At 38.8% G+C, this 18,377-nt stretch overlaps 1 protein-coding gene across 2 annotated transcripts in view; it reads right to left on the reverse strand.

The window, feature by feature from the left end:
• Positions 1-18,377, reverse strand: part of LOC122881629 (CUB and sushi domain-containing protein 3-like) — a 229,266-nt gene that overhangs the window by 180,252 nt on the left and 30,637 nt on the right. For both annotated transcript variants that reach the window (XM_044208068.1, XM_044208067.1), the window contains exon 3: positions 7,132-7,244. In XM_044208068.1, coding sequence (XP_044064003.1) covers positions 7,132-7,244 — 113 coding nt within the window. The remainder of the gene's footprint in view (positions 1-7,131; positions 7,245-18,377) is intronic.

Below are 18,377 nucleotides of genomic sequence, written 5' to 3' on the forward strand. Positions count from 1 at the left end.
TTGAAATATCAAATTTGTGGAGTTCAACAAAGTGTGACTAAGCACATCAAAAGCAATCCAAACATCTAAAAACGTGCCACAACAACCATTTATAGTTTGATGCAGAAAACGTCAGATTAAAATTCAGCACATTGCTGAGCTGAAAACATTTGCATCAAAAAAATCTAAACAAGACAGAAATTCATCTGGTCAGGGACTGGTGCTGTGTGCAAGCACGTGTTTCCCACAAAGCCTTCCATCACATCAACAGCATTTAACTGGACATTGACCATTCAAGGATGGCGATGATCACTGGAGAATACCAAAGGCACACTGTGCTTTAGATATTTAACACACATCACCCTATTAAAAAGAAACTTGATCAGCAAGAGACTAGCTGCTGAACCAGGCTGCCAAGCATTTCTTGGATGACTTATTGGCAGAGAACTGTGCCAGTGATGTTGGAAGGAAAATATGGTTAGGTGCATGTGTATGCATCACAAACTGTACTGTACATGTCGGGTATGAGCTTGTCACGGTATGTGGGTTGAATGTTGCTGATCTACCACTCTCAGTTTTGATGTATTTGGTGTATCAGTCTCTTTTGGTTGGCAAAATAATCAGTGTCCATGTTTACTAATTCTAATGTTGGCCTTCCTAAAACTCACTGTGCAATCTATACCTATATACTGTAGGAAAAAAATCAGTATATACTCAAGCTTAAATGGCTTGGCTAGTTTAGAGAAAATAAATGGATTTAGACATCACACAGAGATGCATAGTCAACATATTATATATATTAAAGCAGAATATTTTTATTATTTTCAAATCCCCGGTCTTAAGTCTGCTGTAACACACTACACAAATGTTTCTGAGTGTTTCATTTAAGCCATTGCCTTTAATACATACTATAGTACTCATTAAAAGCTATGTAAATATCATAAATTATACTATATGCCTGACTAAAGACGTTGGGCTAAAACTATACAGGTCATGCCCTGTATAGAAGCATCTGTATTATACAATAGCATATTTGAAAAATAATATGAATCCATATTTTGCAAGGTTGAATATCCAAAATTTCCATATCATAATATAAAGGACAGGAAGCAACTTTTGCAATATGATTGGAGGTGGTCTGTCAAGTTCACAACCATGTTTGCCAATGTTTTCAATATCACAGGGAACCACAGAGGGAAAAGAAATATGTTAAATATAAGACCCTGCAATTGAATCCCAGCACTACACGAGTATACACGAGTGTGCACTCTTATTTGCCAAGATTACTGACTTTTTCCTGCCACAGCATAAATGTAACATAGAAGTCTGGCAACTGTTAAAAATGCAAAATTAGCAGAGGGGAAAGTAACATTGTGTGTACCTACTACTTGACTTTGATGTAAACTGTTGGTACCATCTCTTCTTCAGTGAATAGTTGCAATATGTCAAAATACATTCTTTAAACTGTCTCTCCATAGTTCATTCGCCAATTTATTATTTGCATTTGTTTTTACCAGAGACATGATGCTGCTCACAAGTGTCTTGACTAACCTGCTGTAACTTGGATGTGACTATGAGTAAAATCAAAAACTCAGAAGTTTTTGGACTGTTGAGTGTTACAAATCATACCCAAAAGCAGCCTGGACCCTGTGAACCCTGAACAGAGCTCTAATTTCAGCAGCCAGATGTTGCTGGGACATCGGACAGATTGCACTCAGCCAAATAAAAATGTGATAACATATAAATTATTTTACAGGATGACACCACATTTTCCAAAAAATGTAACTTTCTTTAATAATTTGAAATGGATTTTCTATGCAAGGTTTTGCAAGGGTATGATGCATTTATGAACCCACTGCAATACTAATTGTGCAGCAGGTTGGACAGATTTTTAGTGAATGTTCATGTGCATGGTGTACAGTGTCTAATTTATAGATTTACTGGTAACATTACATTCAAACTGACTTACAGTAACGATCAGACATTCATTCCTATTATCATTACTTTCTGGCAGCTGTTCTTGAGAGAACTATACAGAGAAACAAAAGACCCGCTCTAGCAAGTAAGTGTTTGGAGAAACTCACCCCAGGTCAGTAATTAAAAACTAAGAGATGCATCCCAGCTGTAATTATACTAGCACTGACTCCTTGGCCTTTGGTGTATGGAAAGTCATAACTAATGTCTCAGACAGACATGGCTCTTGAACTAATTCAAAGGATGTGTTGCACATAGGTTTGGATAAGGCCTCTCATTGTAGGCAAAATAAAACTCTGTGCCTCAGTTGCAGCCACAGTCGCTGCATATCTGAATGTGAAACTGAAAAAATAAAGTACTTTGAATAATAACTGCGCTTAACAATGAATTAGGATTTCTACTTTTATGAGGGTTTGAAGAACCCCCTAAAGAAATCAAGTGTTTAAAATACAGTGTTAGCCCCAAGCTAATAAGAGTTGTTGTCTGCGGGACCCTAAATAAATTGTTGATATAACTGAACCTTGGGAAAACAGCTGCTCCTAAACACCAGGGGCTGGTGCTTGTGCAAAACCTCATGAAAACCTGTACAAACTTCACTTCAAGGTGGGAAAATGAATGCAAACAATGCTAATACAATGCCGATGGTGTAGTTTTAACCTCACAAAGCACCACCCAATCTGCAAAATAAAGTCTGGTTAAAAACAGTGCATATGGTGCTTAACACAACAAATATAATTGTGATGCCAGAGAAAACATATTAAATAATTATCTGTAAACTAAAAAGAGGAGAAAACAGTGCTATGTTTTAAATCTTCACCAAAATATGTTAACAGGACAAGAGAGCAATAATATGTAAAATAACATCTAAGGCCTGGTATTGCACAATTAATGTGAATAGACCGCAGTAATGGGATTTTGCCTGTTGGGCCTCAGCACATGTGGAGAACAAAGACAGGGGCCTAGATGGGAAAGGCAAAGCCTTGACCAAGAGGTCTAAATGGGAAACAAAGGCCAAACAGTGAAACGGCACCAAATCTCCATTAGCTATTAATTCACGCCTAGACGCGACATTTCAGCTTGAATCCAAACACTGAATTTTTACTGGACAAGCAGCCAGCCACAGTGCAGAAAATCCTGGCGCACAGCTATGATGTCATCACCTCCATAAAGCTAAGCGTGCAACGCTGTTCGATGTCTTTCCATTGTAGCCTCAGTTACTTCAGGAGACGCTTCACGTGAACTTTAACTCCTGAGGGAAAGTCTCAACTCGCTGGACAAGCAACAGACTGCTTTGTGTTCGCTGAACACATTTTTGGATCCTGATCGTTATTCCCCATAACGATCCCGTACCTGTAGAAGGAAGATTCAGGTTTTACAGCTTCTTCACGGAGAGAAAGACTGCCGCTGGGCCTCGCTCTCCTCCCACTGAAAGTCGACCGCTGCTCCCTCGCTGCCACTTGAAGGGACAGTTTCGCCATTGAACCTGCCGTGCGGACCTGGCTCCGTCAGTATCAAAGCCTAAGAAGATTTCACCGGACAACCAAACGGATTGACGCATTAAATCGCTAACCAAGAGCAATCTCAAGTAAGAGGATTGTGTCTGGGCAGAAATAGATTTTGTAACTGTGTGTTATTTCATCTAAGCTTCATTGTTGTGAATTGTGCTGTGCATTATTGTGGAAAGTAATGGACGCCGTGTCCTTGCTGTGTGTTTTCGTGCTTAGCATGTTCCACTGTGTATCAGTACCACGCTGCTGGGCAGTGTCCTCCATTTTGGCTCTCCCCTTTGTTTGAGTTTTGCAGGTCTGCCCGCCATTTTGGATCTGTGCGTGATGACCACCCACGTGGTCACGTTCGTTGCCCTCCTCACACCTCCCTCTCTATTGTCCCACACACACGCACAACATACCTTACATGCTGCTGATTGCTGTATGCTTATGTTTAGAATAGACGATAGTGGTTGTTGGCTGAAGTTACTGATTATTAATCAGTGCTATGGTTAAATAAACTCTATTGTACCTTTAAAGAGCAGTTGCCTGTGGTTATTTTGTGTACATGTTGTGATAACAGCTGGTTGTGACGGTCAGTGCTCGGATTCACCCTTCACTGTCCACTATTATTAATGTAAGATAGTACATTAAATATTTTAAGTGGACAGCCACCTTTGAGACATTTGGTTATTGGTCCCGGATCCCAGGGTGGTGCCCCGTAATTATTAATCCATATTAATAATTTTATTTTAATATTCATACATTTATATTTATATTATTATTATATTTGATATTTTTGCTAATAACCAAACCTGCCCTACCTGAATCTCAACATGTCATTATAAAAAACACTGCTCTACAATTTTTACCTACAGTTGCATACACAGACAATGGGAGTGAGAGTGGCTTGCATTATCCCTCACTACAGTAGTAACAAGTAAGTTATGTGAACTAGTAAATAAGGTAGTTGGGTGCAAGATTTCTCTGGGGCTGAGCTATTTATTTCGCCTGTATATCTAATGACTCTGTAGCCCTTTGAAGAAGATGGAAGTTTGACGGAGTGGCAGTGTTTGTGAGCACACAAGCAGCACACTTTCCCCACAGGAGCCGCCTGTGGGCTGCCTGTCTGGCTTCCTAGCTAGCTGCTTGAGTGGCTGCTGAGCTGGATTTTCATGCAGGAGGGGAAGAGTATTGACTGAACGCACGTTAGATCACAGGGCAAAGCAGCTGGTAAACAACACATGCTCATAAATGCATGCATGCACGCACGCGCACACACACACACACACACACACACACACACACACACACACACACACACACACACACACACACACACACACACACACACACACTTCTCCAACTCAGTGGACAATCTGCATGCCACAAAGGGACAAATGAAATGATTTGGGGAGAAAAGATGGAATTATGTTTTATGGGTCAGCTGTCTTTCAAAGACTTTTCCAAAGAAAGGGCAGGTTGAAATGGCATCAAGGCAGGTTTTAGATAGGCAAAGCAATGTTTTCGTTGAAAATACACAACCTTCAACAAAGGGCAATGAGATAGCATTACTCCCAGTTCAGTACATGTATGCTGGACAGCTGCAGCCTATCTTTATCCCTTGGAAAGTACAAGAACTAGTGGCCATTGTTTGGCTGTGTGTGTAGACAAGCCCACATATCTCTACTCCTTAATAAATGCAGCTTGACCCTTTTAGACCATTCCTAAATGTTAAGGTTGCAGGATCACACTGACAGAGTGGTGATAGTATAGGAAGGTAGGCACTAATCAGTAATAAAATTCAGGGAAAGTTGGCTGATTTGCATTCCAACATACTTGACAAAAGATTGACAGGAAGAGATGAGAAATTAGATTGATCCGGCCGTGCCCTTCACTGTGTCCTTCATATGCACACAGATTCAAATCCACTTAACTGCAGTCATGATTCAATCATCTCTGAGCAAGCATCACACATTTTCAGTCATAAGAATGAGCAGCACATACATATTCATGTGTAAGATGTAGCTAACCATATCAGCATAACAAGGAAGAAAGGTCTACAGCACGACAGTGAGTAACTATGATTTGCAAATGAATACATTATGGATGCGTACATTGAATATTTAGGTTTTATTTAGTCAGTCATGATATCTTGATATCATCACAAATTGCCATTATTTTCATGAAAATAATGGAAATTTATGATGATAGCCGTTGGGCTTTTAAATCAGATGATTATGGTGATGGTGATGATGATGATACTAAGTAACTTTCTTATTGACATTTCTTATTGAATTGCACCATTATAATCTACTGTAGCACCATCATTTCACATACAAAATAGGGTGTTACATTCACATTTTATGCAATTATTGCATACATTATACAACAATATGTTGGTAATACACTGTTTTAAAATTGATAGCACCATCATACCAAGGATTTCTGGGGAAACTCCTGTAGTACTTAGATAGTTGTTTAAATATTTATGCTGTGTGCTGTGTACTGTCTTGTAACACCAGGCTATTAAAGAATGAATGATTGTCATAAGAAACTGAGATGTACATGTTATGATCTAAGTATTACCATACCACAACACACAACCAGATGACCACAAAATAAATTGTACTATATTATACCCTATTGTCCTTATTGGAAAACTCTTTGGAATTGAGTAGTGGGAAATATTTGTGCTTTATGTGTAACAAAATGCGATTAACATCCAAATCACCATGAAATTCTGTTGAAGATTACACAGGCAAAAGGTGGAGGCAGAAGAACGAGATCTAATTCAACCAAGCCACCAACTGGAGACAGAGAGAGAGATAGAAGGAGACAGGAGAGGGAGAGCACAAATGGGCAGATGGAGAGAGGAGAGGTCCTGGACGGGCCAGGTCTGGCGCAGGTGGGGAGATGAGGAGGGGGTAAAAGGGGATGGAAAAGGACATCGTGGAAGGGAGGAGGAGTGAGGCTAGAGGATGGAGTCAGCCTGTTTGTGCAGGAGAAGAACGGAACAGAACAGAAAGTAAAGAAATAAAAAAGAGAAGAGACAGGAAAGGAGGTAAGTTGATGAAATGAGGAGGAAAAAAGAAAGCAAAGCTTAAGACAAAACACATAAAATATAATGAAGGAACGGAGAAAGAAAGAACTAGAGATGGATGAACAATGGAGTTCACAGGAAGGAGTAAAGGGGGAAAGTGTAGGGGTGAGCGAGGTGGTCACAGAAGGATAGTTCATATTTAGACAGCTCCCCTCTGCACTCAACACAGATAACTCGGTACATCCATTAGTTCAACTAATTCCCATCACCATCTGCCATCCAATTTCAGATGCACCTCTGGAGTCACAGAAAAGGTTCAGGACTTTGGGGGGAGGGATGTTGATTTGGAAAATATGAGATTAATTTGCTTAATTGAGGTACCTAATGTTTCTATAACTCAACAGTGGAAGTCCTACAGGAAGGTAGGAAGGAGGTGGAGTAAGTGTGATCACACGTCCCTCTCTTAAGAATAAATTGTGTCTACTTCTCCTGGCTGATGGATTTGTCTTCTAAGTGAAGACCCAGTTTATGAAGAGCTGTGCTGATCATAGTCTCTAACTTAAATTCCACATTTCTTTCAATTTTCATTTAAATGGCCATTTCTAAAGTCAGTAAAAGACAAAGAGCAGAAAAGTACACTTTTCTTACCTTCATAAGCTACCTTAAATCCATGAGCGCTTACTGCAAAGTCACTGGTAAGCCTCAGTGAAAAAATGGAGCCAGAACTGGTAACAGGCGGAGGGATGGTAAATCCTGTTAACCTGCAGATAAGAGAAAGAGACCTCAGTACTGAATTTATAATTGAATTCATATCAAACACAATTATATGCTAATAACAATAAAAATTACATTGTGCAGTTGTAGTTTGAGCCTAATTAAATGTTGTGAACCTGTTGTGAAACTTTTAAAAATATTATTGTGTTAAAACATTTGCATTTTTTTCTTTCACATGCTAAAAACCACACAAGTTCAAGACCAATGGATGCCATACTACCATTTAAGCTTTTTTGCCCCAAATTGTAATGATTCCAAATAGACAACACTGTTGAAAAGTTGTGAGGCAGAAACTAAAACACTACCTGGGTTTGTTAAACATCCATCATTTTTGTATTTAAATTAGATAGGCCACCAGGTGAAGTGCCTGACCATATATTTATAAATGCATGTTGAGAGATGTGTGCACTAAAATGCAATAATGCACAAAAACTGTACACCGCAGTAACTATCACTAAAAATAATGACTGTTCAAAGACCTCAAACCTCACACTAATGGTGAGTTTGTGCGCTGTAGCATTTTGTGTCTAATAAAATAGAACTGCTCTGAGAATTGTGATGCAATTTGTCCACCAATAATATACTGCTTGCTATACAATCAAAACCCAAGCAAAAACCTTCCCTATTGTTGGATGGTATTTGAGAGCTGGCAGTTGCATTGTAACAGACTGCTTCATTACTGCATTTCAAATTAGGTGCAGATCCAAACAAATCCATTTACTTTCACGATGTCGTAAACAAGATGTGTTGCTGCCCATTCCTCAGCGGCAGTAGCTGATGTTCTATCGACCTTCCACTGCCATAAGCCAGGCTGTGTAGCATGAACAGAACTGAATGAAACAAAATGTCTCCTTCTCTATAAGCATCTCGTTTTCTCTTGTTATCTTCCATTGCTAGTTTTGGGGCCTGTTTGTGTGACTGAACCTCTACTTGACAATAAGCCAGGTGAATAATGTCTGTAGTGGGCCAAATGTGGAAAAACAGAAATTCCCCCTGTGACAGCAAAGAAGAGGGTGCTGTATTTACAGCTTCAATAGAGTTTCCAATTACAGCACTGTGAACTGTGCTGGTCCTTGCAGTAAATAATTACCCTTTGTTGCAGGTACTGCACAGCATGCCAAGATACTGCTAAAAGCCAATTGCCACATGATGCAATTTTGAATACATTTATGAGGAAACAGAACTTAAAATGTGACCTTGTGAGAAGCTTAATCACACACACAGGAGCACAGTACTGAATTTGCATGCTATCATGGTTAAATTAAAAGTGGAGGCAAACGTATGCATCGCAAGAAAAGTCTTTGTTGGAGTGCTTAAACAAAAACAGCAAGCACAGGAGAGAGAGGTAGCACACTGAAACAATTTTTGTCACTTTTTATTGTTTTGCTTGTTAATGTTGACCAATGACATTTAGTTAGGCAAAATCCAAACTGGCCACAATCTAAATATTAAAGGCAATGTCATTCATTTTGCAGGCCCCAAACCAAGTGTACACATGTGCAGACTGGAGAAATATAGAGGAAAAGAAGTCATTGCCAAAACAAAAAGCTATCGAAAACACTCCTCTGCATTGGAACTGACTACAGCAACAAAATATCGACAGATAAAAACAGTCAAAAATATTAAGGAATTCTTTCACACTCCATGCCTTTTATATATGGTTTATAAATAATGTCAATATTTTTAGGCTATGCGATAAATATCAATATTTTACCATTTTCTCCAAAATAACATACCAGTAGATCTCTCACAGTATATTGTATGTATATTGAAAATCAGCTACCTGTCACCTGTAGATTCCTAAGTCCTCTAAGTTTTTTGATACTTGAATATTTTGGATATATCGCAAAGCCCTTCTTTGGATTATTAGAAACTTGTGCTGGAAACATAGCTCCAGTCAGAGTTCACATTAAAATGTCCCTTGTGGACACATCCGTTTGATCTAACTTCGGTTCTGTGCTTTCTGTTTAGAAAAAAAGCACTCAATCTTTCGTTTGCAACACAACTCTCTCTCAGCGCCATTCCAACAGGAGTACAGGGGTTGGAGGGGTCCACAGTGCCATTTCCACGTGGGAGTTATATATTTTCAATAAATCACAGTTTGATGTCAAGCTGGGTAGTTAAAATTTGCCCTCCTTACCCCAAGTCTGGGGAGGGGGAACCATAGGGGAACTAATTATTGGCTGAGCAGAACAGAAAAGAACAATCAGTGGCTTCAGAGTACACGCTCACACAGATGTCAATGGCACCCATCTGCAATGCAGTTACACAATGACACTAAAAAGCCTTTACCCGCAATGGTTACTGAAAAAGTGGGACAAATTAACACTGAATGAATCAAAAAGTTGAAACGCTTTACTTGCAGCATTGACAATGAAGAAAGAGTGTAAAGAGGATAGGAAAAGGATGTGCTGCTATGGCAACATATGATACAGAGAGACAAAGACGAGAGAGAAAACAGATGCAGAGTTAAGGCAAGATATACAGGGTAATGTGAAGAATTAGGCCTGATAAGCTAAAGCCTAGGTATTTTCTTTAGTCTCTTACAACCACCAGGATATCTGAAATAAAGACATTTTCTCATGACCACAAGCAAGGTGGATAAAATGCTGTACAGAAAGCTTAGCCCTGCAAAACTGAACCTCAGACCCACGTTCCAAGTCTCAACAGACTAAATCCTTTCTGAGATTGCACTGTTGTCATCACGGCACAAAATAGCAAGGGAATGAGGATGTCATGGGGTTAGTGTACATGAGGGGAAGACATCTTTTCTAACGCTGTCAGTGAGAAGGATTGGGAGGTGACAGTGTAGGCAGAATTGGTCAGAATTCTGTACTCCTAGACTTATTTCTGATTCAGACCGGTCAAGTCTTAAGTCATATGGGTCTGGATGATACACAAATAATTTAAACCTGAAAATAAAGCCCAAACAAGCAACATCTTAAACCATCAGCATGAAAATGTACAACAGCCTAAGAAACATTTAATCAGAATTAATCTTACATATTACATATGTACGTATACATATGTTGTACATAGTATGGCTTGTCTGAAGCATTTGGGAAGGACATGAAAATTATATTAAAAATTATATAAAAAAGAGCAGCCTGACATGTTGACAGCATTTTCTCAAGGAATCTTTGGAATATCTGGTTTGTTTAAAACCAAAGAAGAACATTGTGACCTAAGTATGTCTCTAACAAAAAGCAGACAAAGAGATCTCCATCATCTGACATTTACTGACACCTGCTGCTTTGGCAACAGGAGCATCAGGTGAATGGTTGGAAAATGTCATTAACAAATAAACACCATGGGGCCTGCTGTCTCCTCAGACGGAAGGAGCTTGTGACTTAGATATCAGACAGAAGTCTGCAAACTAAATCACACTTCCATTTGAAATTCTACAAAGAAGACATTTTAAATACAGGATTATGCCCTAATCTGACTTTGGGAGGTAGGCCAGACTCACCAGGGAACTTCCATTTTCATTTTAACTTGAGACAGTAAAAGTACAGCAGTTTAAAAAAATCACAGTCAAGATGAACATGCAACAAGAAGAAATAAAGGTTTAATACAAGGATAGGCACTGTAACGTTTGTCATAAGTTTGTCATAGCAACTATAATCATAGAAACTCACATTTTTAACCTCTCTAGCATACTTGGCTATTAAAACATCTGGCAATCTGACAAACACTCATTTAATTTACAGTTTATTCCAGCTCATTGCAAAAGCCCTTACTGGTTCACTGGAATATGGTGTGTATTTGACAGGAAAGCTAATTTTTATCCAGAACATTCACAGGCCTGCTATACTCATACTATATATATATATATATATATATATATATATATATATATATAGATAGATAGATAGATAGATAGATAGATAGATAGATAGATAGATAGATAGATAGATAGATAGATAGATAGATAGATAGATAGATAGATAGATAGATAGACAGACAGACAGACAAAAAAAACAACTTCGTCCTTCGTGGGTGGTCTTATCCTTCGAGCTCGGGTCCTATTTTTTTTTTTTTTTTTTTTTTTAAAGGTGGTACATAATTTGCACATAAGAAAGCGAGGGTTTAAAGTACTACTTTTTTTACATCCAATGAATAAGGTTACATTTAGGATTACAAATTCACAAAATTATTGTATATTTTAATCCAAAACCATTCCAATTTTAGAGAAAACAAGGTAATCCACTGTGCAATAGATAATGCAGTCCCATTTGTAGCCAATCAGTAACATTATTGGTTTTGACCTGTGATGGTGATGGAAGCTGACGTATTAGAGGTCATACAAAGTCGCAACCAAATTATTAGCTTGAGAACGCTTTGATGGACTTGATCAAAGCTGTTCAAAAACAAAAACATTTGCTAAGTTTTCACAGTGGCACAGCATGCAGTAATTATGACTTCCTTCAGGCACAAGTGAGATGGGAACTTTTATAAATTTGATCAAAGCTTATTCACAAAAAGATCATACTAAATTAAGCTAGGCTTGGGCCAAGTTAATTTAACTGAGAAGTGACGATGGCAATGCATATCTAGCTGCCAATGCTTTTTTGGAGGGGGCAGAAAAAAAAACACTGCCATGGTGATTTCTAAGGTGTGTGTACATGCACATACCTAAATAACAAACCATTATTTGTCAACCCTGCCTACATTTAAGAGTAAGAGTACTGTCTGCGGTGGAAATGATCAATGATAATAATATTAAAATAATATTAATAAAGTGATTAAGTAATTCACCCCCCTCCCCCGCCGATAGAATCGTCAATTGCCAATGGCTAGGGAGCTCGATGGGTCGATGCAGCTGTGAACACGATGACGCAAGCCTAAATTAAACTTTGTGCAGCTCTACGAATGGAAATTGCATGAGTCAGACAGAAAAACTAGTTCTGCTGCATCTGTATTGGACTCCACTAGGTCAACCAAAAATCTCACCGTGGATCTACGGCAGGTGTCTGAACAGCTATGGCGCCCCCCGTTTATGGATCAAAGCAGCACCAGTAACGTAATATGTGCCTGGAACAGTGAGCCAATGATTGCGTTGACAGATGCAGCCTTTCCTTCCACCTGAACACACATCATCAGCCCTGAAGGTAGCTGTCAGATATTCCCACCATCTGATTAGTGTGTCACTGTAGCGGCGCGCCATAGAGAGAGGGAGGAGAGAGAGACAGGAATGATGTACCTGTATTTGCCTGACTCACTGTCTCTCTACCTCCATCTGTCTTTCCCTCTGTGTCACACTAGCTCTTTCTGTCACACTAGCTCTCTCTCACTTTCTGTGTTTCTCGTTGCAAGACGTTGCTCTTATTCACTGTTACTTTTCCTTTTCCTGTCTTGTTGGTTCACTGTTTGTGGTGCTTTGCCTCTTTGTATCTCTTGTTTGTCTCTGCCCACCTCTCCTTGTTGCTACACTGCTCTTAACCCCTTTGTGTCTCCTGGGAAGTAAGAAGAAAAAACAAAAACACGCAGAGGTGGGAAGAGCTGTTTTGACTGATGTTACCTAGTAAGCAACAATTAGTGAACTCCTTTCCTTTAGTTTACTGTTGGAAACAGAGCAAAAAAGGCCTGTTACTAACTAAGGTGAATAATGTCTATCCGGCTGGCCATCCCCTCGAAACAAAGAAAGAAACAGCAGGGGATGATTAATAGACTTATTTTGCGCTGACATGTCCTAACTCATTACAGCAGCCCCAGACACTGACATTTCGTTTTAATAACTGCAGTTATAAAGGTCAAATCATCCTATCAATTAATTCATTCTTGGCTCTTCTCTGTCTAATAAGACAAAAATGTAATTTCTTGAATTGCAAAGGGAAATGTAATATGTAGAAAGCCTGGTGAATAATCAGAGAGTTAATATCCTTCTCTCTGTGTGTCTAGTGTGCTAATTCTCTTTAGTTTTGCACAGTATCACATTGTCATTTTCTACAGTATAATGCATGTGCAAGTAATTCTCCTGATGAGAACAGCCAGGGTGTCAAACACAAAACAAAACTGGGATAAATATGAGCTATCATTGCATCAAAAAAACTGTAATTAGTGCACAGGTGTGCAGAGTGTACAGGGTAATTAATCCTCTACTTCTCCAACATTTATGCCATCTACATTGTGGTTCTGCTATATTTGGGTTAAGAGGAGAAGACAGAATAAGCATAGATTTTAAATAGAGATGCAACGATTTTCTTGGCCATTCCGATTTCCGATTTTTTAAGTCCGACCAACCGATTCAGATTTTGGCAGATTCAGATTTTCTTTCTTTCTAACAACTATAATTGGTATACACAAACATTTTGTAACTTTTCTTTAATGGAAAATTGTTTCTTTTTTATTACGATCCCCCATTAGCACCAGCTAAGCATTGGCTATTCTTCTTAGGGTCCATTCAATGGTATGTTCATCTCAAAATCTCAAAATAAAAAAGTGCTCCAGGTTGAGCTACTCGACAGAGCTTTTTTGTGCAAATAAAATCCAACTGAAAATTAATTGCAGTATAACACGGCTCAGTGCTTCCCATAGAATGGCAATGTAACTCTGGTGGGGACGGGGGGTTAGGCCTATATTTGTATATTTTATTTAAGAAATATTTGAAATAATACATTTATTTATATTTCTAGTAGGTTTTTTCTTATTTCACTATTTTAATTCTACTTAATTCTCCACCTTATTTTAGTGTTTACTCATAAACTACTTTAATCTGCTCACCTTGCTTTTCCCTTCAGTTCTCTTGCCTCTGGGTAGGTGACACACCGTGACCATGTCTAGCACATGGAGAGGAGTGTACTAGGTCAAGAACTGAAGCCACTGGTCCTCTGCAAAAGACATGCCCAGATTTTGTTCCCAAATTGTCCTTAAGTTGTTCAGAGATTTCAGACTGATAGCGTTGATTACATCATAAATCCAGGTGATGGCACCCTTGAGATTAGCATTAAAGAACATCTATGGGGGTACTTGGGGGGTGATCTGGGAGAGGGTGGTAGCCTTTTTGTACAAAGTGCCTAATCCAAAGGTACCGGAAAAAATGGGAGCGTGGCGGTGCATACTTTTCTGACAGTTGCTCAGATTATGCAAATCCACCATTTATATATAAATCCTTAACAGCTCTAATGCCGTTCCCATGCTAGGCACGAAAGGCCAGGTCAGACATAGAGGGGGTGAAGAAAGTGAGGCATGGCCATACCTTCTAACTTTTTTGGCCTTTATAGAAATTATTTACGAATACATGGGGTCTTGCCGTCCCAAATAAAGCCAGGGACGGTTTGGTCCAGTGATAAAAAGTGTTTTTTTAGTAACAACAATCTGAATATTTTGGAACAAATAAAGAAATCTAGGAAGAACATTCATCTTAAATCAGGTTGATCCGGCCAGTTAATGACAGAGGTAGAAGCGCCAACTGTGTATGTCCTGCTTGCACTGATCGATTAGAGTTGTGAAATTTAGTTTAAATATCATGTGAAGGGGGCAAGATATTTAAAATGGGATGAAACTCTCTTGAATGGGAATGCTGCAGCTGGGATATTGAGGGTCGCAGAGTTTACAGGGTAAAGTTCACTTTTTTGTAAGTTCAGTTTGTAGCCTGAAAACCTTCCAAATCGTTCCGAAATAGACAGGGCATGACATAGTCATGGGTTGGCAATATACAAAAGGAGGTCATCAGCATAGAGAGATCATTTGTGTGTGGTATCTCCTTGGGTTATCCCTTCTAAGGCCTAGCACTGACCTGGAGAGGCTGCAAGGGGCTCGATGGTGAGTGCAAAGAGCAGGGGACTCACGGGGCACCCTTGTCTAGTGCATCTGTGTAATGGGAAATATCTTGAATGTGAGTCATTCGTATGGACAGAAGCTAAGGGGGATGCATACAGTAGTTTAACTCATGATAGTCATTACCAAAACCAAAATTTCTTATAGTCGTAAATAAATGTTCCTACTCCACCTGATCAAAAGCCTTCTTGGCATCTAAGGATATCACAAGCTCAGGAACATTCAACCAAGTGTGAGGACAGATAATATCAAAGAGCCTACGAATATTTAAGTAGGAATACCTGCCTCTAATAAAGCCAGTTTGATCAGGCAGTACCAGATCAGAAAGAACATTGTCGAGCCGCCTAGCAAAGAACTTAGCAAGGACTTTATAATCCACATTCAGAAGAGAAATTGGCCTATATGCTTCACACAGCAGAGGGTCCTTGCCCTTTTTATGCAGGAGACAGATAGAGGCCTGATTCAGGGTTTCGGGGGAGATTCCCGGTTGAAAGCGATTCAGTAAACATAGACAGTAACAATGGGGATAGCTCCTTTGAGAATTTCTTTAAAAATTCCGCTGGAAACCCATCTGGTCCTGGGGATTTACCAGATTGTATACTTTTAATGGATTACGAACCATCTTTCTGAGAGTCATCAAGGGTTGAAAAAAAAGACTGATTTAGAAACGTCATTATCATATTCAGAAGAATATAAATTTCATCTGAAATAGAACCCTACAAAGACATCATTTATCCCCTTGTGGTCTGTGGTCATGGAGCCCGAGGCAGTCTTAATTTGAGATATCTGACGCAAAGCAACCGAATTTGTAAAATGTATGCTGAGATTTTAATAACAAGTGTTCCACTTTTGAGGTAGAGGCCAAGTCAAACTCTGTCTGCAGGCAAATTTACTTTTGGTATAATTCTGGGGAAGGAGTCAAGACATATTGACTGTCTAGCTGCAAAATTTCAGCTGTGGGCCTTTTTAATTTGGCCATCATTACCTTTTTAGTATTTGATTTAATTTTAAATCACGATGTTACGATGGTAAAGCTCAGTGGTCGATGACTGTCAGCAATCAGCGATGGACGATGCCCAACCCTATACAGGAGTCATAATGAGTCACAAAGTTCACAAAACTTGAGACTTTACCCATCATGACTAATGATTTGCTTGTGACTGAAGACAGATATGGTGTCAAAAGGGCTTACAAGTCCCATTATTGAGGATTTCCATTCAGGCAATACTGTATTGTTTATTGTTCATGTATATCCTTCGTCCTCTCACTGCGACAAACCACTCTACTTGGATTGGTTGTGTCCAATGCTGTACACCACATAGCAACAAACTTCTTTCTTTAGTATCTGATTTGACTATTGCCAGCAGCATAATTTTTCTGCACCGCACTTTGTACTTTGTGTTCTCTGTGTTAGAATAGACAATATAGACCTAACCACTTGACACCAGTGGCACCACTTGTTTCATGACTAGTACTGTTCAGCTTCCAGGATTTTATCACAGAGATCAAGAGAGTAGCAATATATAAAATACAGGTCAAGAGTCACAGATTTACATTCTACCACCTTAAACTTTGTGTGCCACCTGAAGTGACTCAGAGGGTTAAGAATGGTAAAAATATGTAAGGTAAATGTCAGGCTTAGTTGAGTTAACCTTTCTGTTATTTAATGTCAAAAATATTAGGAACCACTGATATGATTCATGTATGAAATATAACCTATGCTGGCCACTCCACTGTGAAATAAGAGGGAGGGCTGTGCACCAAGTCATACTAACACTAGTAAGTACAAGACAATGTGCTGACACCAGTAAAAAACACATGAATACACAATGATTTTGTAGACGTGTTGACAACCTGAGCTAAAATCTTGCAACATACCTAATAACTTCACATGTCTTTTTTAACAACTTAAAAGAAACTTTGTGGCAAACAGGCAAAACTAAGCAAATCTGGTTTGTTTGGGATGAAGAGCTTTCAATTAAAAATACAAGATAAAAACACACGTATCTAAATTAAATGTGCAAAGTGCAATAGAAATGACTTTAATTGTATTGACTTGATTTGCTTCAGTGGGACTTGTAACTTGCTGATGAGTTAACTATGACTTAGAAATCACAGTCAAAGGAGATTTTGTCCCATATTCTGGCTCTAAAAAGTATGATGTGTACATGAGCCTAAAGTTGGTCCTGTATAAAAAAATGTATTGGATGTTTTAAATTTGAATTGATCAAGGATTAGGCTGGGGTTACACTTGTGTTTTAATAAGTCTTCTGTGACTGAAAGCTCCAGTTTAAAAGTAAGCTGTGTGCATGTGTACATTTCTACATTTGACATTTGCATTCAGATTTGAAAACAGATATGTAGTTTATAGTTACGTAGTTTAATTTCCCCACAACCTGTGGCTGCCTAAAAAAAAAAAAATATTACAATTTTAGTAATCTTACTAGTTTTTCAGAAAAAATGTTTTTATTTACTTAAGGGGGAACACAGTAATATCTTCAGAAAGAGACAGAAACAAAGATTTTGATGTTTTTGATAGTCAAGAGGAAAAAAAAGCTAAACTCAGTTTCACCACCTTTTTGTTTCAGCTGTTGTCAAGCTTCAAACTATCTTCACTACTTAGCCTCTGATACTGAAGTCATTCAAAAGGAACATCACATTTAAAACCCCATATCTACTGGACAGAGAACCAGTCCAACAAAGGGTTAAAGTCTCACTCACTGGATGTGATCTATTTCAATACAACCACCACTGCCTGACATCTACATTCTGTTTCCTTTCAGGTTTTTGTGTCTTCTTCTTTGAAAGTCCCAGTCTCTATGACCAACAATTACTAGCTTTCAAGCTACAAACTAACGATAGACAACTTTACGAAAAGTTCAGACTGAGCTGAGAAACAGATTTGTCTCATTCTGTGGAATGTTTGAAAGACATTAAAGGGATACATACAAAAATAATTTAACATCTAAAAAGGGATTTCTGACTAATTGGCCAGTCAGTAAGGCAAACGTGTCAGGCAAGAGTTTAATAATCCATGTAACAAAAACGTTCCTTTGGGGCACCCTGGTAGCTCACCTGCTAGATGAAGTAACAGTGTTATGAGTCTGTGTTTAATTTGGCATGTATCTCATCCACCAACAGCATGCATTTTAGTGAGAAATCAGAATTTTTTAAATGTTAGCCTCTCCTTCCAACGATCTTCTCCCACTAAAAGCAAGCGCAGCTAAACAACGGAGGCTGGTAGCGAATAGTTGAGGCACAAAATCCAAAATGTGAAGTACGGAAGGTATGTAAGTACGGAAATACAGTTTCTCTTTATGGATTATATTGATGCCAAATTG

This window comes from Siniperca chuatsi, linkage group LG9, assembly GCF_020085105.1.
Source record: "Siniperca chuatsi isolate FFG_IHB_CAS linkage group LG9, ASM2008510v1, whole genome shotgun sequence".
NCBI classification, from domain to species: Eukaryota; Metazoa; Chordata; class Actinopteri; order Centrarchiformes; family Sinipercidae; genus Siniperca; species Siniperca chuatsi.